This window comes from Sceloporus occidentalis, unplaced genomic scaffold (genome assembly GCF_023333645.1).
Source record: "Sceloporus occidentalis isolate IW3139 unplaced genomic scaffold, rSceOcc1.0.p SCAF_2, whole genome shotgun sequence".
Lineage (NCBI taxonomy): Eukaryota > Metazoa > Chordata > Lepidosauria > Squamata > Phrynosomatidae > Sceloporus > Sceloporus occidentalis.
In genome coordinates, this window is record NW_028316982.1 from 8,374,544 (window position 1) to 8,402,537 (window position 27,994).

The following is a 27,994-nucleotide window of genomic DNA, read 5'->3' on the forward strand; positions in this document are numbered from 1 at the left end:
ACAACAACAACAATATTAACAATAACAACAGTAGTAATGGATGCCTTTATTTTGTCCTCCCCTCCTTTCTCCTCTTTTTCCTCTTGTTTTTCTTCCTTTTAGGGGGTCACTACTTGTACATCGAGGGAAACAACGTCATTGAAGGGAATGTGGCCCACCTGGTTAGCCCCACTTGCACCTCCTCTGGTCCATTCTGCTTCAGCTTCTGGTATCACATGTTTGGTGCAGCCACTTTAATGTCACTGAGGGTTTACGTCCATCCAGAGGGTGAGGAGGCCACCCGCCTTTGGGTTGCCACTGGCCGGAAGCAGAACAAGTGGCTCCAAGCCAATGTCACCATCCCCAACGTGGGGAGGCTGAAGGTAACTGTGAGCAGGTCTGGAGTAGTTCATGTCACCATAGCGATAGTGGCAGGACCAGAGCTGGACCTTTCATGGGGTGAAAATCCTGCTATGGTCCTCCTGGTATTCTTAGACTGAAGCTCCCAGCATTCTTCATCATTGACTGTACTGGCTGGGGCTGCTGGGAGTTGTGGTCCAATAGCACCTGGAGAAAGGCCTCTGCCTTAAGCCTGCTCGTATTCTCCCAATAAACGTCCATGGGTAGCTGCATTGGCCATACAGCAAATCCAATAACATCCAAACAATGATATTGGACCAGCCAAAATGCACAATATACATGTTGCAAGCTTTCAGAGTTCCACTGGCTTCTTCATTAGGCAAGGTTTACCATACAGGAGAAAAAAACTCAAGATATTAGTCATAGGCCTGCATTTTGCTGTCTTTGTTCTCAGATGCTATGGAAGGATATTTCTTGCAGGCTGGAACCTCCTCCTTCTGGCCATGTAGTTATTGGGAGATTCTCAAATTCCAGGAAATTTAACATCCATTTGCAACACAAAAAAGATTCTTCCTTTGGAATCCAATATGTCTCCATCCTTTGTGAAGCTAAGAGCCACACAATGCATAGGGCAGGGACGTAGCTAGGATTTTAAGAAGGGGGGGGGGGGGTTTCCAGACTAAGTGCCACCATTATAATGGGGCTTGGGTGCGGCAGCGCAGCAGCACACACTATTCATTTTTCTAATGGAAGGGGGGGTCCGGACCCCAAAAAAAACCCCTTGGCTACGTCCCTGCATAGGGCACTCAGTTTTCCAAGAAGCTTTCATGCTTTGCGTCAGGAAAAGTTTAGGTGGTGTAAAACATGCCAATCCAGTCCCAATATTCTCCCGAGTGAGACAGTTTCCTGGACCTGAGTAAAGTTGGGGGGAAAATGACTGTAGAAAAGGTCTGAAGTGTGACTAAGGAGAAGCTACAGAGGTGGATAAAATGAAAGACCTATCTGTGTTAGTCTAGAAAATCAGTATGCAGTGGGATCTTGCAGAACCTTTGAGACTAAGTGAAAGACAGAAGCTGGTAGCATGAGCTTTCGTAGACTTGAGCGTACTTCCTGAACTTTTCACCTTATCACCACCCCCATAAGTTTTGCATTTACATGGTTATGCATATAGTCTGATTATAAAGGTATTTTTCTGGGCACCTGCTCACTCCATGCATCTGAGATAGGAAACCAAGTATATAAAAGCTTCTGCTTCAACTTATTTTGCACAGTTAGGCTCAAAGGTGCTATAAAATCCCTTTGTGTACTGATATTCCAGACTAACATAGCTAGGTCTCTGAATTTAGAAACAGGCATCAAAAGAAATGGGTAGACAGGGAATGGAAACAGCAAAGAGAAGAGTTCAGGTGTGAACTATTTTCACTGCCTTTCTCTCTCTCTCGCTAGAAATCTGGGGATTGAAGGAACATTTCAATGCCCCTATTCTCCCCCATCCAGTACTTATAGCCCTGTGTGTGAAATGGGGCAAAGGGTTCACAACCCCATTCCCTTTTTGTCCTAATAATTGCTAAAAGACATAAAGGAAAATCCTTCCCTAAAATGTGAACAGATACAACAACAAGAAAAGGACAAGGCTTCTGAACCTCTCTTTAATAGTTGTACAGAAGAGGGAATTTCAGCATGTACAGCATCTCACCCAAGAACTGACATACTCACGGGAGACAGGGCCTTTTTGGTGGCTTCTCCCAAACTGAAGAGCCCTCACTCAGGAGCTAAGCTGCCCCTCCCTGCTCTTCTTCCACCAACAAAGACCCTTTTTATTTATTCAAACCTTTTGGTGATTTAGCCAGAAGGATCTTTTAATGTGGCACAGAAAATTATTTAAAATATTGTGTATAAAAATACCTTCTGCCTATGCGTATAAGGTGTATTTGTTGTTTTGTTGTGGTTGTTGTTGTTATGTACCTTTAAGTCATTTCCAGCTTATGGAGACACTAAGGCAAACCTGCCATGGAGCTTTCTTGGCAAGTTTCTTTGGAGGGGATTTGCCCTTGCCATGCTCTGAGGCTGCAAGAGTGTGACTTGCCCAAGGTCACCCGAGTGGGCTTCATGAAATCAAACCCTGGTCTCCAGAGTTGTAATCCAACACTCAAACCACTACACCATGCCAGCTGTTTATAAGGTGTATACAAAACATAAATTACTTTTGTGTTTAGACTTGGGTCCCATCTCCAAGATCACGTATATGCAAATATCCTGGTTCCAAACAATTTATATAATAAGGGATAATCTACCTACACTTGGTTTTAAGCTGTGTTGTAAGTTTGGTCCTATGTTGGAAGAAAGGCAGGACAGAAATATCTATCTATCTATCTATCTATCTATCTATCTATCTATCTTATGTGGTACACCTGGCATTCACAGGCCAGAGCAGAAGCCTGATATCTGTTTTCAGCTGAAAAAAATGTAATTGCATCCGAAATTTAATGGGAGGGAGGAAATTTCAGGATTTAAGGGCTAGCGGATCCAAGAGCCACACAGGAGTACCCCAAGGGCCACCATTAAAAGCAAAAGAGCATTCTCTTCTCTTTCATTAGGTCACTAATCCTCCTGAGTCGCTCCCCCATTTTACTCCCAGTTGGAGCCCAGATATTATTATTAAGCAGGCTACCTAATTGCCGAGAACATGGGGTTAAACACCAAGTTTAACAAGTGAGGATACACACACACACACACACACACACAGAGAGAGAGAGAGAGAGAGAGAGAGAGACTTTTCGAGGCAGTGCTCTTCCCGTAAGATTCTTCCAAGGACTGGAGAAGAGAGTCCAGGTCCTGAAATCTGGGATCCCTCCCCCCACCAGGAATGTCCTCTAGCATGGAGTCCGATGTACCATTGAACTAATTCCAGAGGTTATCTTTTCCTCTAGATAATTGTGGAAGGCGTGCGAGGGGAAGATTTTCTCAATGACGTGGCTGTGGATGATTTCTCCATGACCGAGGGAAAGTGTACAGGTAAGGGTCCCATCTACAGCCCCAGAAGACCTTTTCTTAAGAACTGGCATTTCATTCTACATACCTATCAATGTCAGTATCAAGCCCTTCCCAGTTTCTCCATCCTCCACACCTGTCCAGAGAGAACCCTTTATTTTGAAGAAGTTATTGTAGATTATAGGCTGAATGGGAGCCAGCAGTATGAAGAAGGCAAATAATATTTTATACTGGGTTAACATAACCATAATTTCCAGTAAAGGGAAGTAATAATCCTACTATATTCTGCACTAGTCAGACCTGATCTGGAGTATTGCCTTTAGTTCTGGGCTCCTCACTGTAAGGAGGATATAGACAAGTTGGAGCAGGCTCAGAGAAGGGCAATAGAGATGTTAAGAGATATGCAGAACAGAACGTATGAGGGAAGTTTGAGAGAGTTAAGGGCTGAACAGACTGGCAGCGTGGGAGCGTGGCATATGCATGCCGGCCATCCCATGCCAGCATTATGCCGCATGCCCAACCACGTGGGGGGCATCACGGCACTCTGTTGGCACAGCACTGCACCAAAGGATTGCCACAAACTGCCGCTGTGGCAGCTAGGATGCCCTTTCCACAGCATGAAAAGGAACCGTTCTTTGCTGCTTCTTTTTTGCACTGTGAAAAGGTCAGATCAGTATGTAGTTGCTGTGGCCCCAATCCAGAGAGGAATTGGGCAGCTGCAGGCTGCTCCAAAGGGGCAGTCTGTTGAGCCCCTTAGGCACGTTTAGCCTGTTGAAGAGAAGGAGTGGCATGAATGCTCACTTTAAATACCTTGAAGGCTTCCATAGAGAAGAGGGGGCAGGCCTGTTGTTTGCTGCCCCAGAGGGGAGGACCAGATCTAATGGTAGGAAGTTACAGGAGAGTAGATTTTGATTGAATTTTAGAAGGGACATCTTAACAGGAAGAGTGGTTAGGAAATTGAGACAATTGCCTAGAGAGGTAGTAGGCTCTCCTTCACTGGACATCTTCCCAAAGAAGCTGGAAAGGTCCCTGCTGGGGATACTGTAACTGAATATCTTGCACTGAGCAAGGAGTTAGACTGGGTGGCCTTTGGGGCCCCTTCCTATTATATGAACTGTAGTGGAGAATGCAGAAAACAGAGTTTGTCCTAACCATTGTTACAATAATTTATTAGTAAATGTGTATTTTACTTTGTTTTTAATGTTCTCGCTAATGTAACTCTATTTTCATGTTGACTTCTTGTACGTTCTAACTATGTTGTATTTATTTTAACTTGCAAAGAGCCTTGAGTCTTTGCCCCTGGAACTCCAATTGGAAAGAGTTACCCAGTCTGCCCCTGGTCTCCCCCAGGCAAGAAAGAGGGCAGGGGCCCCGCTGACACCTCGTGGCATAGAATAATAGAGTTGGAAGAGACCCCCAGGGACCACCCAATCCAACCCATTTCTGCCATGCAAGCAGACACAATCCACTTCCCTGTTTTGAACCTGTCCACCTGCATGGGGCACATTCTCAAAACAGGGGTAAGTTATATCCTATTCAGGGTGACAAATCTCCAGTGGGTTTTGTAAGCTCAACAGTAGATCTAAGCAGCCATTGTACTTGTCTGCTAGCTATCCTGTCCTTACCTTACCTAAGGAAAAGAAGCCATAATCTCAAAAAAGATCTCACAAATGGAACATTAAAATAGAAACCCGCAGACATTGGCACCTACATGCTCTGAACATTCTGAAATCTGTCTTCAGTAGAGCTGGAGCCTGTGGGATGTCATACAGAAGAAGGACCAAGCTTGTTTTCTACTGCTCCAGAGAGACTGGGATATGGAGCAATGGATTCAAACTCCAGGGAAAGAGATTCCACCTAAACACTAGGAAGAATTTCCTAATGGAAATTGCTGTCTAACAGTGAAATATGCTGCTGCCTCAGAGTGTGTGGAGTCTTCTACTTTGGAGGTGTTTAAACAGAAGCTGTCACAGGGAGGGCTTGGATCTGGATGTCCCTTGGGGTCTCTTTCAACTCTAGGATTTTATGATTTTATGATTCTAGGGATTTAACTACATATTTCTTGCCCAAAAATGTGACTTCAGCACCGTCACCAAGGGAGGAAGAAGAGCCCACCAAGGTGCCACCTGAACAGCAGAATACAGTACAAATTGGGAAAGAGGAAGAACATAAGGCATTTCTAGGCTTACTATTGGAATTATTCCAACAGCAGCAATCAAAGTATAAAGCAGATTTAGCTGCAGCACTAGAACCCATAAAAGCGCAGCTAACATCCCTAACTAATGGAATGTCCATGGTAAAAGACTCAACAGATGAAGCCCTCAAAATGGGACTATTGAATGTAAAAAACACAAATGAATTGCAAGACATCATAATGGATTTTGCGAAAGAAATTGAAGACACTGAAAATCAGCACCGGAAGCTAATTGTTAGATTTCATGGTACACCAGATGAGGCTGGAGAAGAAAAGACAATCATCTTTCTTACTGGCTTTCTGAACAAGCTCTGCCCAGAAGCACATGTGTTAGAAAGGAACTTTGAAATAGTACATAACTTTCAAGTCCCAAAATGGCAAGAGCAAGAAATGCGAAGAAATGTTATTGCTAGAGGCAGAACACATTCCTCCAAACCCCTGGTATTGAAAAAGTTACGTGTTCTTGCATGTATAGAGTATGGGGACACCAAGATCTCAGTGTACCAAGATCTCGCCATGAAAACACTGCAAAAAAGATGGGTTTTTAAGCCTTATATTGACCAGCCAGAGGAGAGAGGCATTTATTACAGAAGGGACTTCCCTTTGTACCTTTTTGTCCATCACAATGGGAGAACCTTCTTAACAACAACACCAAATCAAGTTGCAATCGTTTGTGGTATCCTTAAAACAGCAGTGCAAGAGCAGGACCAGCACTGAGGAGTAAATTATTCTTGGCAAGTCCTCCTATTAGAACATTTGTCACATCAATAACTTTGTGAAAGACCATGCTCTTGATACAGAGACTAAGAGTTCCACATAAAGCCTGCTCATTGACAATCGCTCCAGCATGAAGCAAGATGTAGCTTCACTGTGTGAACACAAGTATGAACATTTATTTGGAGATGTGAAATCTTGGTTGTTTTGGCATTTCTCTATCTTAACATCCCCTGGTTTTTTTACTTATCTTCTCAGGGAGCTATTTTCCTCCCATTGGTTAGGGTTTTTTTAATCTGTTTCTTGCTGTTAGTCTTGTGGCTTATTGAAAGCCACAAACAAATAAATTGCTTGTTGAAAGCATCCTGTGGAAGCAACTTACACCATTCTGCTTGCTTGTTTTTATTATAGACAACTGATGCTTTAAAATGTCATTTAACTGATAAACAATGCATTGTCTTAATGTAAATATAATTCAGAGACATAGCTGTGTTAGTCTGAAATATCAGCATGCATAGGGATCTTGTGGACTAACTGTGCAAAAGAATTGTAGCATAAATTTTTGTAGGCCTGGGAGATTATCATACCAGGGCCAATAGCACAACAATCATGATATTTCAAAATAACAGAAGCATAGTGCTACAGTAATCTATATTTTCACACAGTCGCACAATCGTATGGCGATGAAGAGATAAAATAATAGAGAAACGCAATTGCGATCCACATACATCCATTTTTGTATTGTTATTCATTATGAAACGTTTCACACAGTTCCTGATTTGGGGCAACTACACATGTTTGAAAAGCATGGTTACATCTCAAACAAAACAAGATAAAAGTGATAAAATTGGTATATTTCAGAACATTATTTTTATACAGTTCAAAGAAAGTTGTGCCCTACACCTCAAAATAACATAGAAATCCACCCCAAAACTAGCAATGAAAATGAATTGCATGTACCTAAATGCACTCTGGGAAAAGGTCCTGGATTGCTCTGCAACAGCACAAATAAAACTTTATTGGCTTCCGCACCTTCATGATAGAGCAAATGAAGCGCTATCGGCAAACCGTTCACGGGGTTTCCCCATGAATAAGAAGTTACAGGGTCATTCTAGGTTGTTAATGGGAGAAATACAGGATGAGTGTGATGTTGTGTGAAAATCTTCACGTGATTGTGCAATCATGATGGGAGCATTCCATTTTTCTCCCATTTCTTATCCCTGTGTGATAATCTCCAGGGTCTATTTTTCAAGTAGACCTAAATCTATGAAGGCTTATACTACAATTTCTTTTACACAGTTAGTCTCAAAGGTGCTACAAGATCCTTTTGCATACTGTAAATATAATGTAAAAAATCTGACAACTACAGGCAAGTGTGATAGGATACTTAGACTTTAGGAGAGCGGATTTCAGTAAACTTAGAGAAATACTGGGGGTCAGGAATACTAAAAGAGAAGGGAGTTCAAGATGGATGGGAGTTTCTCAAAAGGGAGATATTGAAGGCACAAATTAAAACAGTTCCAGTGAGAAAGAAAAATGGGAGGTGTCACAAGAACCCAGGATGGATGACCAAGGAACTTTCAGCTCAGCTAAATTTTAAACGGAACATGTATAAGAAATGGAAAAATGGGGAAATCACCAAAGAGGAATTCAAACAAATAGCTAGCAAGTGTAGAGACAAGGTCAGAAAAGCTAAAGTGCAGAATGAACTCAGGCTTGCTAGAGAGGTTAAGAACAACAAAAAGGGCTTTTATGGATATGTCCGCAGCAAAAGGAAGAAGAAGGAAACGGTAGGGCCACTGCGTGGAGAAGATGGCAAAATGCTAACAGAAGACAGAGAAAAGGCAGAATTACTCAACACCTTCTTTGCCTCAGTCTTCTCAGAAAAGGCAAAGGGAACTCAACCTGAGGATAATGGAGCAGAGGAGAGAACAGGGGAATTTCAGCACAGAATAAGTAAAGAGATAGTAGAGGAATACCTATTTAACCTAAACGAATATAAGCCTCCAGGACCAGATGAACTACATCCAAGGGTATTAAAAGAACTGGCAAATGTAATATCGGAGCCATTGGCAATAATCTTTGAAAACTCCTGGAGAACAGGAGAAGTCCCAGCAGACTGGAGGAGGGCAAATGTTGTCCCCATCTTCAAAAAGGGGAAAAAAGAGGATCCCAACAATTATCGTCCAGTCAGTCTGACATCAATTCCAGGAAAGATTCTAGAGCAGATCATTAAACAGAGAGTCTGTGAACATCTAGAAGGCAATGCCATAATCACAAAAAGTCAACATGGGTTTCAGAGAAACAAATCATGCCAGACAAATCTGATCTCTTTCTTTGACAAAATTACCAGCTTGGTAGATGAAGGGAATGCTGTGGATATAGTATATCTTGATTTCAGTAAGGCCTTTGACAGGGTTCCCCATGACATTCTTGCAAACAAGCTTGTAAAATGTGGGCTAGACAAGGTAACTGTTACATGGATTTGTAATTGGTTGACCGGCCGAACCCAAAGGGTGCTCAACAATGGCACCTTTTCATCCTGGAGAGAAGTGACCAGTGGGGTCCCACAGGGCTCTGTCCTGGGCCCAGTGCTATTCAACATCTTTATCAATGATTTGGAGGAAAAAATTGGGGGAATACTTATCAAATTTGCAGATGACACCAAATTAGGAGGTATAGCTAATACTCCAGAGGACAGGATCAAAATTCAAAATGACCTGAATAGACTAGAAAGCTGGGCCACAGCTAACAAAATGAACTTCAACAGGGAGAAATGTAAGGTACTGCACTTAGGGCGAAAAAATGAAATGCACAGATATAGGATGGGGGACACCTGGCTTAAGGAGACAACATGTGAAAGGGATCTAGGAGTCCAAGTAGACCACAAGTTGAACATGAGTCAACCGTGCGATGCGGCAGCTAACAAGGCCAATGCGATTTTAGGCTGCATTAATAGAAGTATAGTGTCTAGATCAAGGGAAGTAATAGTGCCACTATATTCTGCTCTGGTCAGGCCCCACTTGGAATATTGTGTCCAGTTCTGGGCGCCACAATTCAAAAAGGACATTGGGAAACTGGAGCGTGTCCAAAGGAGGGCGACTAAAATGGTGAAGGGTCTGGAGACCATGCCCTATGAGGAAAGACTTAGGGAGCTGGGGATGTTTAGCCTGGAGAAAAGAAGGTTAAGAGGTGATATGATAGCTCTGTTTAAATATTTGAAGGGATGTCATATTGAGGAGGGAGCAAGCTTGTTTTCTGCTGCTCCAGAGACTAGGACCCAGAACAATGGATGCAAGCTCCAGGAAAAGAGATTCCACCTCAACATTAGGAGGAACTTCCTGACAGTAAGGGCTGTTCGACAGTGGAACAAACTCCCTCGGAGTGTAGTGGAGTCTCCCTCCTTGGAGGTCTTCAAACGGAGGCTGGATGACCATCTGTCGGGGATGCTTTGATTTGGATTTCCTGCATGGCAGGGGGTTGGACTGGATGGCCCTTGTGGTCTCTTCCAACTCTATGATTCTATGATTAACCTAGTGCTTAATATATTGTTTCTACAAGAGACTCACCATTCCCTGGGATACAGACAGTGTTAATGAGATCACACTTGGGGATATATTGTTCTACACTGGAATACTGTGTCCAGTTCTGGGCACCGCAATTCAAAAAGGATGTGGAGAAACTGGAGCGTGTCCAAAGGAGGGTGACTAAAATGGTGAAGGGACTGGAAACCATGCCCTATGAGGAACAACTTAGGGAGCTGGGGGTGTTTAGCCTGGAGAAGAGAAGGTTAAGGGGTGATATGATAGCCCTGTTTAAATATTTGAAGGGATGTCATACTGAGGAAGAAGCAAGCTTGTTTTCTGCTGTTCCAGAGACTAGGATCCGGAGCAATGAAAAGAGATTCCACCTCAACATTAGGAGGAACTTCTTGACAGTAAGGGCTATTCAACAGTGGAACAAACTCCCTTGGAGTTTAGTGGAGTCTCCCTCCTTGGAGGTCTTTAAACAGAGGCTGGGTGGCCATCTGTTGGGGAAGCTTTGACTGAGAGTTCCTGCCTGGCAGGGGGTTGGACTGGATGACCCTTGTGGTCTCTTCCAACTCTATGATTCTATGATTCTAAGCTGAACAACATAAAACACAGCCCCGCTGGGAAGACCAACCCTTTCAGTCCTAATGGTGCAATATGATTTAGGAGCTTATCACACACACTTTTGTCTCGGTTCTGGGCATGGGCAGGAAATGCAAAAAAAAGAGTTTATTGCATGCTAAATTGCCCTCAAGGCATCCCCATGCCATCGCCAACCCTAACCCGTCCCCAAGCCAGGCAAGGCGCATTAATTTTGCTCAGATAGAAAGATTCTAGTTGAGCAAGAAAGCTTTCCAGCCAAGCAAAATTCACACTCATCAGTCCCGTTTAGGGACGGATTAGGGTTGGCAAAGACATGGGGATGCCTTGAGGACAGCATGCGACAAACTCCATTTTCACTCGGCCACGCGCGTTCCCTGATCATGCCCATAACGGAGACAAAAGTGCATCCAATAAGTTCCTTAAATATATTAATACAAGTCAGTTATCAATATATTTCCTGGTTCCAAGCACTCCTTTGGCAGGAAAGGCAACTTCCTGTATATTATTAATGAACTTCCCAGTATCGTTTGGACAAGTGCAGAGATCAATGAGGTCCAATGCAGATTACTCAAAATTTCCAATAATCAGGTTCACTTGGCACAGTGACTCCAGACTTCTTCCTGGCAGGGGCCCCAACCACAAAGGGAAAAGAGTATCACTTCTGATTCTTCCTCAGCTGCTACCTGAATCTTCTATTTTATTTTACCATGAATATTTTGTATGTTGCTCAAGTAATTTGGAGGGAAAAAATCAGACAAATATAACCCTGTTGGTCTCACTAAAATTGTGATGCTGAAAATGGGAGGCTGAGAGCTTTCATCAATGAAACTAAGGAGTCATTCACATTTTTTTGAACAAAGAGATCTATATGTCTGCCGATTCAGAACCAGATCGGTTTGGTGTTCCCAATACATTTACCAAGCTCAAATCTCTCTGTGCCATTTTAGCCCTGTTGCTGCTCACATTTGCCACTGTATTGATTTAAAATGGAGATGCCTCCATTTCCAGGAATGATGCAGTGCGATCCGAATCGATTCAGTAGCGTGGTCAAACTACCGACGATGTGGATTGTTGTGGCTCTTACAAGAAGAGCTGCTAAGATGTCTGGTGCCAAATGCACTGGTTTAACTGGACTTTTAGGCTGCCTCCACCCCCGCACACTGCATCAACTGCATTTGGGGCAAGTGTGAACATCATGGAAATAAACTGGTCCCCAGAATGTGACTTCACACTCCCAGAGTTGTGTGATGGTAGTGCATTAGTGAATTGCAACACTGTGCGACTGAATGTTCACATAAATATGAAATTGAGGATTGCAATAGCCAATGCTCTTCTTCATCTGCATGCACAATGGCATCAATGTAGGGCATGTTTAACTCTGTCTCCACAACCTTCAACTGAATATAGACATTTTCTATGTCCAAGGACATCTCATTCAGCCTCTCAGACACAAATTAACCCAGCTAGCATCTTCCACTGGTATGAAAGGCTGCAGAGAGAAAAATTCTTTTAGGTGACATATGTTGACAAAGAAATTACTCTGTCACTTGCTTCAAGTTCCCCTTTGCCTCCCCTGCTTTCTGTCACCAACTGAGGCTTGGCCAAAAACCATTTTGCTGCCCAATGGGAAGGGTAGCATTTCCCCCTACCTGCATTCCATCTACTGAATGTGGGTTGGATTTTCCATCACATCAGTGCAAGGGAGGGATGTAAATATTTGCTGGTTTCACTCTTCCATGCAAGAACAAAAAGGCCACACTGGGAAACAGCTAACAAACATTACTATGAGAGTTTCCCATCCAACCTCAACCCCACCACCTGCAAAAGGCCCATCTTCTCTCAGCTGCAGCCTCCTAAAGCTGGCCATTTCCATGTTGGTGGAGCAGCAGGCAAGCATCTGGCTATGTTCTTGCACCTGATGCGGAGCAATGATATCACCTACAGAATCGTTCAGAAGAGTTCAGAGATCCCTGCAGCCTCCTGTCACTCTGTGCCCATTAAGGATGCCAGCCGTATTTTCAAAGGTTTTCTCCCTGCTGGGCAATATTAAAAGGGTTTTTGTTCATTCTTTGATCATTTTTTTTTCATACTTACATACTTTAGGACAATTCATGTATGAATTTTTTTTTAATTGTTATACAATAAAAAATTGCGAGGGGGGGGGAGATCTGTTTTTCAACCCCTCAGAAACCATTTTAAATAAATAATTACATGGGATTCTGAAACCATACTTGTGCCCTAATTTGCAGGCATTAGTTTATACATTGCTGTGTAAGTGGGGAGTACTGTATTCTGTAAATAATTATGTTTGAAATGCTGTTAAAGGCTTCTCTCAGGCCTTGTGTGATCCCTGGGCAAAGTCTTCTCAGGGGACCAAGGGCCATTTAGCAATGGCAACTACATTAAGACAGGAGTGATGCAGATAAGCACCTTCCCTGCTTCCTTGCTCAGCCCTATCATGGCTACTGAGGTCCTTGCTTTTGCAGTTATCAGCTGAGGTGGAATTATAACCGTGGCGCCTGGTTACCATGCTCTATTATCAAGCAATGCCCAACTCCATGGACAAGATCTATATAAATGTTTACTTAGAAAAAGTCCTGTTTAGCAAATGCGGGCATTAATCTGAAGCTTCTGGTGTTGGCGTAATTCCATCTGGCAATCCCAACTAGAATAAACCTACTCAGTCAATGGGAACTTGCTAAGTCAACACCTATATCAGTTCCATTGAATTACTTTATATACGCACATATAAATCTAGAAATTTAGGTAAAAAACTGACCCAAAAAACCTGAGTCAACTTATCTATGGGTCAATGTAAGTACTGTACTTTAACTCCCTGGTGAAAGGCCAGAATGTAATCTGTCCTGGAAACACTGACCCCAGTCTACTCTCTCATCCATCCAGCCTTCAGGGTGAGCACAAAAAGCCTGAGGGATTTTTTAAGTTCTTGGGTATTGTTTTTCTTTGTTTCATCCTTCACATGCTTTGTTTTTGAAGTTTTTGGAGACTATTCAGTTTGGGGATTATCCAGCAAAAAATATTTTTAAAATCTTGCATATAAAATAGTATCTCCATGCATGAAACAAGTTTCCTGAGCAAAAGAAAAAAAGCATTTTCTTCACGAAAAACAGATTTTTTTTGCACACTTAAGTAAGATTCTTGTACAGAAAACATAATTTTTTGCTCAAAGAACTCACATGCCTTTTTTCTTTTCTTTTTCTTTATTTCCCCCCACAGAATTAAGTCTTAGACTGCAAAGGTACTCAACTTTGCACCTAGGATTTTACTCATCAGGGTTTCCCAACCCTTGAGAAACACATTTTTCAACCATTTTCAGTACTTTAAAAATATTCTTTTCATCCCTATTAAAGGGTGCAGCTGTAGTTTAGAAATAATGCAGTCCGACCCCAGTTCAAGTGCTGTAACCCCACTCTATGGAATCCAAGGATTTGTAGTTTTACAAGGTCTTTAGCATTCTCTGCCAAAAAGTGCTGGTGCCTCACAAACTACAAATCCCAGGATTCTATAGCATGGGGCATGAAAGCTAAAGTGGGCTCAAACTGCACTATTTCTACAGTGTAATTACACTCAAACAGTCAGGAAGGAAGAAAAGCAATTTCTGATTTACTGGGCAGGGTAGAAGAAGCCATCACTGGCAGATCCCCCCATATCACAAATGGCCCTCTTTGACACAACATTTTGAAACTGAACCGAGTGTAGCATTTAATGAAAATAAGTCAGACCAGTCACATAATAGTGGCTATGGAGGTGAAACCAGGAAATAAACGGGATCATAGTTTGAGCTATTTTTTCCTTGCGATAGCTGAGCACAGATTAACACAGCTTTTCAGAACCAAAGGGCATTGTGAAGAAATAGCATTCCTGCAGCTATGAGTGGGGGGTAATTTCACCATTTTTCCTTCAAGGCCCATGTTTCAAATCATGCGGCTCTGGCTGTAGAATCCAACAAACCCATTGTTAATCTGTTTATCTCTTTTATGGATGTAAATTCCTGATTTGGCTCATCCTTGTGTGCTATGGGAAGCAGTACCCCCCAAAAAGTACTCCCCTTGCCACAAGATGACACCACCTATGGAAATACACATTACTAGTATTACACAACCCTTGTGTTGAATGTCAGCATCGAGCAATTAAACCAAGAAACCAAATCTGCAATTAAATGCACAACCAAATGTGCATGGACATCCATGCACAATGCCCCATCATGCAGTTCTGTTTCCACAACCTTGAACTGAATGCAGGCATTCCACATTGGATACAAAATTCTGTAGGGAAGCTTACCATTCCATATACTCGACTATAAGATGAGAAATTTAAATCTAAAAATATACCTTTAAAAACCTAGCTCAGCTTTTCCACGGATCAATATTGATTTTCATAGGAGTCAAGTTAACAGCAATTTATTAAGATAAGGCAACAGCCTCAGAGACCGACAATCCCACCTGAACCATCGTGGTCAGCTGTGGAGATGGTTAAAAAGGCATATTAATTGTTGGGCAACATCTTGGTCATTGAACGTTTTTCTTCTTTTGCAGTCTGAAATACTCTTATCCAAAAGCTCGAATGAGCCACTTCATACCAGCCTTTAATTTAATTTGGTAATTTTGCCTGATTTTAGGACAGATCCTGGCAAAGCTGGCAAACATACACAAATGTCTTATTCCAAACCTTGAAAGTCTGATTCCTCATTGTCAGAATATCCAAGTAAACTGTGCAACTGTTCTTCAGTGACATGATTATCATAAATGTCATCCGCAATATTGGAATCTTGTTCAATGCCGATTCATCTTCCACTATCAAATAACTGTTTCCATCAGGAAGGTTTTCCTAAAATTGAGGTGGAATCTCTTTTTCTGTCGTTTGAATCCATTGCTCCAGATCCCAGTCTCTGGAGGAGCAGAAAACAAGCTTCCACCATCTTCAATATGACATTCCTTCAAGTATTTAAACAGGGCTGTCATATCACCTCTCAATGTCTCTTCAATGTAGTCCTTGATTCACTGGGATTTCAGGAACAGCCACAGGTTTCTGACACATCTTTTGGCCAAGGAGTCAATGCATCTACTCTTGTTGGGAGCCAGTATGGTGTAACATTTTGAGCATGGGACTACAACTATGGAGATCAGGGTTCGAGTCCCTGTTCAGCCATAGAAACTCAGTGAGTTACCTTGGGAAATCACACACTCTCAGCCTCAGAAAACCCCATGATAGGTTCACCTTAGGGTCTCCATAATTCAGAAACAACTTGAAGGCACACAACAGCAACAATTCTTGTTGGACATAATCAACAGGACCAGAGCCAATATGATATAAATAGAAATGTCTCCTTTCTCCTAAGCTTCCTTGGGTGGAGCAAATCCCCAAGGTCCCAACCTTTATGACACCCTTTGAGGTAAATTAAGTCAAAGGGCCATGATGTCTCCTATGTTACCTGTTCGAATACATATTTGAATGGGTTTTTTGAATGAGAGCTTCCTGGTCCATGGCAATCCAGGCAGCTGACTTTACAGGATGGTAATGGGGACAAAGGAGGAAAGCGTCCAAAGTGGGTTCTTGGAAAGCACTCCCTGAAGTTCCACCAAGGTGGAATCCCAAAGGAGCCCTTTAATCCATTTCTGACCATATATGCTTTTATGTTCCAGTAAGAGGACCATAAAATGTCATTGCCGACCACATAAACAATAGAGCAAAGGTGGTAAGGAGGGGATGGTGGAGGTGGAATTGTTATCTAACCTTAGTATGAACTGAGAATAACTTGATAGACTCTTCCGCCTGCTTCCTTATACTCTCTTCAGCAAGTTCTCTGGTTCCAAGGCTCCACTTCTTTTATTTCGTGGCTTTCTCTGAGCAGCAGAAGCCTATGCCTTTTGTTCACATACACAGCCACATATATTCTATCAGCTCCTATAATAAATGCCCTTGACTAGGGTCCCTTTCACACTACACAGTTATAGTGTTCCAACTACTATGGCTCCATCCTATAGAGTCTTGAGATTTTTTAATTTGGTGAGATGATAGAGTTCTCTGGCAGAGAATTCTAAATATCCCATCCACAAAACTACAGATCCCCAGGTTCCATTGGATAGAGCCACAATAAAGTAGTATCAAAGTGTATTGTGAAAAATGGATTTCTCCACATGGATGATTCACATGGTTGCCAAAATAGTAATAATAGAGAGTCAACATTCATGATATATGGCATTGACAGTCAGGAAATGGCTATTAAGAAGTCACTTAATTTGGCCATGCATTTCTCAATAAAATTAACATGATCTCTTCCAACTCTATGATCCTATGATTCTATAATTTTATATCAAAAAAGCATGACAACTATGAGTAAAATTTAGCATAGCCTGAATCTTAAATTTGGTAATATGCACAAAACATTTGTTCCTCTCAGCACTCCCACAAACCAAAATATAGGATTTGGGGCATCCTTGTTCACTCTATTTCCAGCCCTTGCATAAGGACATGCCTTATAATTACTGACACCTGGCAAACCCAATGATCCACAAATGCCCAGTTTTTGCATTTTTGACTGATTTGATTTTAGCATTCTACTCTGTGCTGGGCAGATGTTTAGCATTAGAAAACTTGACATTTCCATCTTAGTTTTCAAATTACAGAAGGATAGATTTTGATTGGACATTGAAAAAAATATTATGACAGTAACAGCAGTTGGGTGATTGAACCCACTGCCTAGAGAGGTAGTAGGATCTCCTTTGAACATTTTCTCAAAGAGGCAGGACAGCTCCCTGCTTTTGGGGATGCTCTAGCTCAGCAGTTCCCAAACTTTAGTCCTCCAGGTGTTTTGGACTTCAACTTCCAGAAGCCCCAGCCAACTTAGCCAACAGCCAAGAATTCTGGGATCTGAAGTCCAAAACATCGGGAGGACCAAAGTGATGGTTCTGCATTGAGCAGAGAGTTGGACCTGATCGTCCATGATGGCCCTTCCAACTCTGAGCCTATGATCCTTTGAAAACAAAACTGATGAAGAAATATTGAGGGAACTGAGCATGTTCAGCCTGGTGAAGGGAAGATTGCAGGGATAATGTGATCACCCTCTTTAAATACTTCCAGGGCTGTCACAGGGAGGAGGGTGCAGGCTTGCCCTCTGCTGCCCCAGAAGACAGGACCAGATCTAATGGTTTTAAGTTATAGGAAGGTAGATTTTGACTTAACCTTTTAGAAGGAATCTCTTGACATTGAAAGTGGTTGGGCAATGGAAGCAACTGCCTAGAGATGACATGTAATCTTCTTCACTAGACCTCTTCAAGAAGAGGCTGGACAGTTCCCTGCTGTTGGGGATGATGTAGTTGGAGATCCTACAGTGAGAAGAGGGTTTAACTCAATAGAAATTATTACATGAGGGCTGTCCAGTTCCTCTCTCGTATTATCCCATCTTTCCCACTCAGTCGCAGGAAGGACTTTCGCATGTTGTTCACACTTATTCCATCCGGGAAGCACAAATGACAGCAATGGTGCCAAAGGCTTTCACATGAAGTTGTACCTATCATTAAAACGACATTGGCTGGCATTTTGTATTAATGCAATTTCCTGTTAATGCAATGCCGCTTTAATAACAGGATTGGCACTGCAGGTGTGAAAGCTTTTCATGCCAGCTGTCATTCGCACTGTCAAGGACAGGATAAGGACAGGATAAGGACGAGGGAGCGATCCAGTCCCTTCCCATCCCCATGTGATAATCTCCAATGATCGATGAGGCCTTTCCAACTCTGATCCAAGTGTGAATGGTATATGAACATTACACTGTGACCAACAACACCCCTCCCCACACAGAGAGACATAAGGGAATTATGTGTGTGTAAAACACCAACAAGAGGCCAGCTAAAGACTTGGGAAGGCCCAGCATTGCAACCAGTTCCAGCTCATGACACTGCCCATCCCCAGTCCCTGCCCTGACAGACAAAATCATAGAATCACAGAGATGGAAGAGACCCCAAAGGGCCATCCAGTCCAATCCCCTGCCATGTAGGAACACAGAATCAAAGCACTCCTTGTGGCAGTTGGCCATCCAATCTCTGTTTAAAACCCTCCAAAGAAAGGAGACCCCAAGACACTCCAAGAAAGTGTGTTCCAATGTCAAACAGCTCTTATTGTCAGGAAGTTCCTTCTAAGGTTGAGGTGGAATCCTTTTTTTCTGTAGTTTAAACCCATTGCTCCAGGTCCTATTTCTAAAGCAGCAGAAAACAACCTTGCTCCATCCTCAATATGACACCCCTTCAAATATTTAAACAGGACTATCGTATCACTTTTTAACCTCCTTTTCTCCAGACTAAACATACCAGCTCCCCAGGACTCTCCTCATACAGCATGATTTCCCGACTCTTCAACATTTTGGTTACCCTTCTCTGAATACACAAATGGTGGTCAGGGCTGTGTCTGCAACCCTGAGCATTAAGCCATGACCCTGGTGTGTGAGAGAAGGAAGATATGGGTCAAGCTGAATGCATCTTGACTCTGGACTTTATCACACGGGAAGAAAGCATCCTCCTCCTATCATTAAATTGTCATTAAATCCTGTTTGCCTTGTATGTGCTTGTCAAAATAACCACAGAACACCGACATGGGAGAAAAGGCCACAACTTTATTAAACCATTGGTAGGGTTGGCACAAAGCATAAGGTCAGGATCTGTGCAATCAAACAACCCGTTGTTGTTTGATTATCCAAAGCCGGGTCCCTACCCGGTGCTTGGGATGACCTAGGGGCTAAGGAACACCGCTTGAGCGCAAACCATGCCTTGCGTTCCCCAATTCACAAAGCCCCTAGTCACCAGGAGGCGCACCTGCGTTCTGGCCCCCGCAATGGCCAGACGCCTTCGCTCATCGCCCCCGGGTACCTTGTGACTCCCAAACCAGAACTTCATAGCCCTGGTACCACCAACGTTCAGATCCTGGCCGAACAGTTGTGACAAAAAACCACCTGAAACAGCAGTGGGCAGGCGGGAGAAGCTCAAGGCTATCTCCCTTCCCAGCTTGGCTCCGCACTGCTCGAAGCCAAGCGCTGACTGAGGCGGAGAGGCCTCCGAGCAGCAATATATACTGCTCGGCCCCTCCCCTCTGCGTCATTTGCGGGGCCCCGCCCCCAAGGCCGAGCCCACCAATGGGCAGCCTTGGCGGACCAGAAGCCCCGCACCAGCAAGCCCGGCTCCTAGAGCGTCCCCGGGCCGGAAGGGCCGCCCCTTCCGGCCCCGATAGCCAAACGGGAGCCGGGCAAGACCCAGAGCACTCTGGGGCTTGTAGTTTTTGCCGCTCTACAGCGGCAAAGCAGTCTGCCCCGCGAACGGGGCGACTGCATTTAATCGCACAACAGGGGGAAAGATTATCAAACACCCTGAGCTTATGCTGTTCTTGTCCCATCTGTAAACAGTAATGGAGCCATCATTTGGTGTTAATGGAAACTCCCATTAATACCTAATAATGGGTCCATTACCATTTACAGATGGTAAAAGAACGGAATAAGCATGCAGGAGTGTGATAATCTTCTCCACAATCTCATAATCAACAGTATTTAATTATGATTTAATGATGGGAAGAGGATGCTTGCCTCCTCCAATGTTTTAGCAGCACAAACACAGATTGTGACTCACCATGCTATGCACTCACTTTTTGAAAGCTCTAGTCAGGTGCCACCATCATTGGTATGTTTAGGAGATGCCAGTGTCCTCACTAGGCTTGATGTCACCACATGTGGTAGCTCATGGTGTCACCCCCCCAATTGACCTCCCATTTCAGACATACATACAAGATCCTTAGTAATGCTTTTTTGCACTAATGTTACTCATAAATTATAATTCCCAGATACCACTGAATGGTTAATAGTTAATATATGTGACATAAACAACTAGCAGAATTAACCTATACCTTCAAATTACAATAACATACACCCAACCTAAATGTATAACATATACATAGTGAAGATTTGATTAAAATGTGATGTTTATAAAGAAAATGGAAAAAGAATTTTAAAAATTTTAAAATGTCATTTTTTAAAAAAAAATTAAATTTGACATTTTGAAATTTTAATTTTAAAAATTTCTGGGGTCTCTCTTTTCGCCTCCCACTGAGCTTCACCCCACTTCCACCATTTCTTAAAGCATTTTAAAAGGAATCAGATGAATGCCACAGCCCAATTCTGCCAAAAGATAGGTTTTTGAGGAGCAGTGGTGTCACCCCCTTTTAGGTATCACCTGTTGCGGTCTGCACCCTCTAGTGACACCACTGGGAGATGCCAAGAGCTTTTAGTAACCATCTGCAAATTCACTGCAAATGGAGACTACTCCTGGGATTTTCCAAGTGTGTGTGTCAAGATTTGGCCACAGAGTCTAGTTTAGAACTTGGTTCCATATTCCCGCTGCCTCTAAACCACTGAACTACACCCCAGGTAGAAAAACTCTGGTCTAATGTGCACTGCAGAAACAATGCAGTTTGACACTACTTTACCTCCCATGGAATTCTTGGATTCGTAGTTTTGTGACTAAAATATTTAGCCTCCTCTGTCAGAGAGCACTGGTGCCACAACAAGCTATAAATCACAGAACTCCATAGGATGGAGCCATGGCAGTTAAAGTGGTATCAAACGGCATTAATTCTGCAGTGCAGCTTAGACCTCTGTTGCAACTTGGCATCTCCTTGATTGCCAGCTGCTTTTTTGCTTGCTTGCTTATTCACACCTGGATGGGCACCTTTTTATGGTTTCTTCCACTCCACCCCCCTGTCACCTCTTGTCTCTAGTCTCTGACTCACCTGTACTCTTCTCACTTCACTCTTGGCCTCTGAAGGAGCTGGATTAGAGATTCTGCTGCAGGCAGCAGAGGAAGACTTTCAGCACATCCACTCCACATGAAGACCATGTCATATCTCCAGCCTGTTTTGGTTCTTGTGTGTTTCTTACTGATGGACGTAAGAGGGTAAGCCATTCCAATTCCCACACCCCTTGTTAACTGTACAGTTAATTGTAAATAGATATCCCTGCCAGTCTTCCAAAAGCCAAAGGCTGAATTGTATCAAGAGAACCATTCTGCTGTGGTGGAACTTTGTTTGTGGGTTAACTCCTTTCCCTTTCCCAAGTTCTCTTGGCTGCATCTGCACAACAAAATTAATGCAGTTGGACACCACTTTAACTGCCATGGTTCCATGCTATGGAATCTAGGGTTTGTAGTTTGTTGTGGCACCAGAGAAGGCTAAATATCTCACAAAGCTACAAATCCCAGAAATCCGTAGCATGGAGCTATGACAGTTAAAGCGATGTCAGACTGCATTAATTCTGCAATGCAGATGCACCCCTTGATGATGGATGGAGATCATGGCTGTTTAGAAGCAACCAGAGCAATTTCATCTTGTCTTGCTTGTCCTACATACCCACTGGGTAGAAGCTGGATATCAGAAGGCCTTTCTCTGATTTCTTTACAAAGTGATCTATACAGTAATTCCAAAGGGTTTTTTTCTGTCATTTCTTGTTCTCAGCTTCATGTTTTGCTTGTTGAACTGATAGCTTTGGGCTCCAAAGCATTCTGTTTCTTTATTTTCTTGCAATTTACTTTGCACTTGTGAGTTCAGATCTTCAAAGGTGAACTGTTTGGTTCCTGCTTTCCTAAACTGAAGACGCACTTCTCATAGTTAAGACCATTAGTGGAGGCAAGCATGAGTTCACTGAAAACTTGCTTCCAATTATCTGGATTTAGGATTATTAGATGCAACTCAGCTAGTGTTATGGCTCTGAATTAAATGCATAGACCCTCTGGAATCTGGAGAGTTTCCCCAAGTTTCAGCAATAAATATATGAATCCTTGCAAACTGTAGCAGGTCCTTGGGTCCCTTCCAACTATAGAACTCTATTATTCCAATATATTTGCTTTTTAAACTGACTTTATGTTCTTTTAACTTATTTTAATTGGTGTTCATGTTTTTGGACTGTGTTATATGTCTGTTGCTGTATTTTAATCTGTTGTTCCCTACCTTGATCCATAGGAAGAGGCAGGTAAGAAATTATAATGATAATGGTAATGATTTGTTGTCGCTCCTGCTGTTGTTGTTGTTGTTTTTATTTAGGCTCTCTAGCTCTCTAGCATGACATGCATCGTGTTAAATAGTCACAGCTTTGGAACATACCCCCAAGTGCAGTTAGATGGGTACCAAGTTTTCAATACCAAGTCAAGAGATTTTCAGCTGTCCCAGGGATTTTAAATTGCAGTCATATCTATGGTGGTAGGGTTTTTGCTTCTTTCATTTTTATTGTTTTAAAAATTGATATGGCATGTTGCATTGTACATATTAAATTGTATGTCTGTGTGTTCTTTCCTTACTGCATGCCATCTGGGATTTTAAGAGGATGCAAGGCAGTTTATAATTTTTTAAATAAATGAAGAAATATTCTGCCTAATTCACTGATCTTTTTTATTTTAGCAAGGAAGAAGAAAGCCATCTAGTGAGCCATTTGGGAACCTGGGATCCTGGCACAGGTAGGCACCTCTTTCTGGGCAAGTAGCCTTTGCTCTTGCTGTGGACAAGGAAGCATCCATTTCATGACCAACATCTGTGTTTCAGATTACCTTGCCAGGTGTGACTTTAACAACAATTCCCAGCCTTTTTGTGACTGGACACAAATTTGCGGCACAAGCCAAGGAACCTGGATACGGACCAAACATGCCACACCTACCCCCGGCACAGGACCAGATGGTGATTATCCCGATGGAAGTAAGTGCCTCTTTTCTGGAAGCTAGGAACAAGCCCATAAAACTGGGACTGGGGAGGTGGGGAGCCCATGGTATCCCAATTGGGGAACAATCTCCCCTTGGAGGCCCAACTGGTGCCAACGTTGGCTCCTGTGTGCCTCACAGCCAGAACATGGTGTTTGGATTTTCTTGATAGCTTAAATTGCATTTAAAAAATATATATATATTAACACAAACTATATGAATAAAAATAGAAAATCAAATCATAAAAAGTATATATACTAGCATCTCACTTTAACAGCAATCATAGTTGTAAGCTTTTGTTTGTTTGCTTGTAACACATATCTCCATTTAAAATATTTCTCAAGCATTGCCTTTACCAGCTATTACCTCCGCCCCCCAACTCATTAAGCTTTTGCATGCTGAGAATTTTTTTTTAGCTAGGTTTGTTTTAAATGCTTAAGCCCCCTTGAGCCCGGAACTTGGGGGGAAAGTGGAGCCAAAAAAAGTTTATTGTTGTTATTTTATGAATGCTTTTGGTGCCTAATTAATTTTCAAACATATTGTTGTTGCTATGTGCCTTCAAGTTTTTTCTGACTTATGGTGACCCTAAGGCAAATCTATCATGGGGGTTTCCTGGCAAAATTCTTCAGAGGATGTTTGCCATTACCATCCTCTGAAGCTATGGGCTTTATCAAATGGGGGTTTTCCAGCTCAGATCCAGGGCGAGTGCAAATCAAGCGATGCGAATTCATGTTATAACGTGAGAGTGTGACTTGCCCAAGATCACCCAGTGGGTTTCATGGCCAAGCTGGGAATCGAAACCTCATCTCCACGGCACCACACCAAAGCACTACACTCAAAACACTACACCACAAAAAACCAAAAAGCCCACAAAGTTATTTTAGCCTTTTAAAGCTGTTTAATTGGTATGGATGGCTTAATATTTTTATCTAATTTAAATGATTGATTGGCCAATGTGCGGCATCACAGATGTAGTTACAAATGCATAACTCAGGCCCTGTCCGCATGGGCCAGGATACTCTGGGGGCGCCCTGGAGTATCCTGAGCCTGCACCTGCCCCAATCTGCCCCAGTACCTGGTTCTCTGTTTCTGTGCTGGGGAGGCTGTCTGTATGGGCATCCCCCTGATCCACACAGTGCATCAGCCACTGCTGTGAGTTGTTCACATCTGAGGTCAGAATGACATGTCTAGCAATGATCACATGGTTTGACACTTCGTTCTGCCCTCAAAATGAGTGACTAGTGACAGTGGCAGATGCACCAGGCAGCTCAACAAGGCATCCATACAGACAGCCACAGCAGCGTGGGAATGGAGTGTTCCAGATCTTCCTAGAAGATCCAAAGTAAGAAGCAGGTTATTTTACAGTCAGACTTTTGTGTCCACAGAGGATCTATTCTGGAATGAACACACACACACACACACACACACACACACACACACACACACCCAAGATGCCCAAAAATGTTGGACCTCAAGTATCATCGTCCAGACCTGTGGCTTCCCTGACTGAGTCCATCCATCTAGCATGCAGTCTTCCTCCCTTTCTACTTCCTTCTCCTTTTCCCAGCATTATTGTTTTTTTCTAATGAGTCATCCCTTAAAACACAGTAAGGACTCATTATCCATGGGCTTGCCACCCACAGATTTAAGCATCTGAGTATAGCAAGCCCCATTGTCCCCAATGGCAATGCATGCATGCATGTGACTATCGGTGCACACATGTTGTGCTGCCATTACAGTTAACATCAGTCTACTTTTTATGTATAGAAATCCCTGTGATAGGTTCACTTTAGGATTGCCATAAATTGGAAACAAACAACATGTTTCGCATCTCCCCCCCAAAAGGTAAAAGTAGTCCCTTGACATGAATTTCTAGTCGTAACCAGTGTAGGGGGCAGTGCTCATCTCTGTTTCTAAGCTGAAGAGCCAGCGTTGTCCAAGGACTGCTCTGGTGGTCATGTGGCCAGCATGACTGCAGCAAATGCTATTACCTTTCCACTGAGAAGTGGTACCTATTTATCTACTTGCATGCTTTTGAACTGCTAGGTTGGCAGAAGCTGGGATTAGTGACAGGAGCTCACCTCATCATGCAGCACTCCAGCCTCGAATTGCCAACCGTCCGCTCTTCCAATTGTCAGAATTAGCGTCTTAACCACTAAGCCAACACATTCCCCCAAAAGGTGGCCTTTTTAATAAGAGAGGCCACTCCTGTTCCAAATAATAATATATTTAAAATATTGTAGGTCATTGGTATCATAAATTCAACCCCTCAGCTTGCTAAGACAATGCCCTCCTTCACTTTATCAAAAAAATCTACCCTACTGTTGCAATTTCACAACAAATCTCTGTGGAACTTTTCCAATGGTTGCCTCCCTTCCTCTGTTGTCTCTTATTTGCTTTGATTATGTTCCTTTACTACTGTTAGCTGTTATTTTTTCCACTCCACTTCACTTTCCACTTGACTGTAATTCCCTTCCAAGCCAGCATGCCAAAAAACCTGACTCTCCAACATGGCTTCTTGTCTTTTGTGGGTTCCTTTGCAGGCGGCTACTTCATCTACCAAGAAGCCAGCAACCTGGTCCCTTTTGACAGCAACAGACTGGAGAGCCCAGCACTTGTGGTCTCAGGGGAAATCTGCATTGATTTCTGGTACCACATGTTTGGCTCAGAGGATTTGAATCAACTGAACGTGGTGGTCTTGGCAGAGGGGGCCAAAGGGATCACGGTCTGGAGTCGGGAAGGAAGCCAGAGCCCAGCTTGGCAGCATGGATTCTCCTCAGCGCATTTCTCAAGTGACAAACGCATCAAGGTAGCACAGACAATAGTAGAACCATAGAGTTGCTAGAAACCCCAAGGGTCACCTAGTCCAGCCCAATTATGTCATTCAGGAAGACACCATCAAATACTCAGGGCTTTACAAAATTAGGATATGCAGCAAGCACTGACAAGCCTAAAGTGACAGCAGATTATGAGGTTGTTGATTTATAAAATACATTCCTGGGCTGCAGTCCAGTTGGCAACATACACCTACATAACCTGGCTGTTGCACAGTGCCCATTGGCACAAAACTTCTCCCTATACAAGCCTGTTTTGACAATCAGGCACAAACCCCTTTGGCCATTGAGTGTCTGCGGAGGGTAGGCATGCCCAGGCCACAACTGACCATAATTGGGAGGAAACAGCATCTGTGACTATCCTGGGGATCTTTCACACTAAGCAATTATAGGTCTGTGGCTGTACTATAAACAACACGGTTCTGTCCTATGGAACCCTGGGATCAGTAGTTGAAAGAGAGGCGCTGAAAACTCTCAGCCACATGTCCCAGGATTCCAAGGAATTCAGCCATGGCAGTTAAAGCAGGGTAATGGTGCCACTGGTTAGTGTCACCTGGTGTGGGTACCCGGAAAGAGCTGCAGGGAGGGGGCACACTACCCTGCCCTCCCACCCTCCTACTAGTGTGCTTACCTGTCCCACGGTAGACCACTGCTCAGGGGGGCAACATTGCAGCCACAAGAGGGCCTGTTCAGTATCCAGCATGGCTACTGGGTGAGCAGCCATGCTGGACTATGAACAGAAGGCATTGCCCTCCCCATCAGTACTTGCTGCTGAGTGGGGCAATGCTGCAGCCTCTGCAGCACCCATTCAGTGTCTGGTGCATCTGCTCACTAAATGGAGGGCAGACTCTGATCAGAAGGCACTGAAGCTGAGGGGTGGCTCTGCAGCCTCTGGATGGCCCATTCAGGGTCTGGTGCAGCTGCTGGCAGTGGCATCACTAAGGGATGTGATGGTGTGGCCCACATTGGGTGACACCCCAGAAGGGCCCTTCCACTGCACTTGCCCCTCACACTCCCCCATGTACCGTCCTCCTGTGCCATTCCCGCACATGCTCCCTCCATGCTGTCCCTGCACTCACCCCACATTCCCCTGCATGTTGTCCCTGTGCACCAGGTGACTCACCCATGTGCCATTCCTGCACATGCTCCCTTCTATGTGCTGTCCCCCCACTCCTCCCTCACACCATCCTTGTGCTCCCCTGCACACTGTCCCAGCACTTCTCCATGTATGCGGTCCCATCTTATTCTTCATCAGGAAAAGGATGGAGTGGTAAGGGGGAGCACACACAGCCCCTGGGAGCCCCCCCCCCCCACACACACACACCAGATGACACCTGATGCAGGAATGCCACTGGCTGGTGACCAAAAGACGCAATGCCTTCTCTCTCTCTCTCTCTCTCAGCAGCTGCATCAGTCTTACCAGCTGTACCACTCCACTGGGTATACATCCCCCCTCTGGGATGTCACCTGGTGCGGTCCACACACTCCACACCACTAGTGATGCCTAAAAAAAAGAGTGATGGGACCAAGCAAAACTCCCATGGGATGGGAGGGAATTCCATAGGAGATCAGCCACCAAGAAGGCCCTGTCTGTGGTGTCCTCAACAAAAATGTATTGTGATGGTGGTGGGACTGAGGTTGCATCTGCACTGCAGAAATAATCAGTTTTGCACCACTTTAACTGCCATGGCTCCATGCTATGGAATTCTGGGATTTGTAGTTGTGGCACCAGAACCCTCTGACAGGGAAGGCTAAATATCTCCTGAAACTATACATCCTCATATTCCCTAGCATTGAGCCATAGCAGTTAAAGTTGATGCTGTTAAACTGCATTATTTCTGCAGTGCAGATTAGACCTTAGATAAAGCCTTCCCTTTAAGATCTTAAAACTCAGGCAGGGTCACACAGGGAGATATGGTCTTATAGGTCATGTTTTAATTTTTTGATAGGTGGCTTTCGAAGCAGTCCGAGGACTGACAGAATACGGTGACACAGCCTTGGACAATGTAGTCATCAGTAGGGGACCTTGCAGTAAGTGACTCTTTTCCT

At 43.6% G+C, this 27,994-nt stretch overlaps 1 protein-coding gene across 1 annotated transcript; it reads left to right on the forward strand.

Moving 5' to 3' along the window:
* The first annotated feature begins 215 nt into the window (after positions 1-215).
* Positions 216-27,984, forward strand: LOC149317938 (thyroid hormone-induced protein B-like). The gene is made up of 5 exons (XM_089513259.1): positions 216-362; positions 3,270-3,354; positions 22,960-23,109; positions 25,655-25,920; positions 27,895-27,984. The coding sequence occupies exons 1-5, from the start codon at positions 216-218 to the stop codon at positions 27,982-27,984; spliced, it is 738 nt and encodes a 245-aa protein (XP_089369385.1).
* The last annotated feature ends 10 nt before the right edge of the window (positions 27,985-27,994 follow it).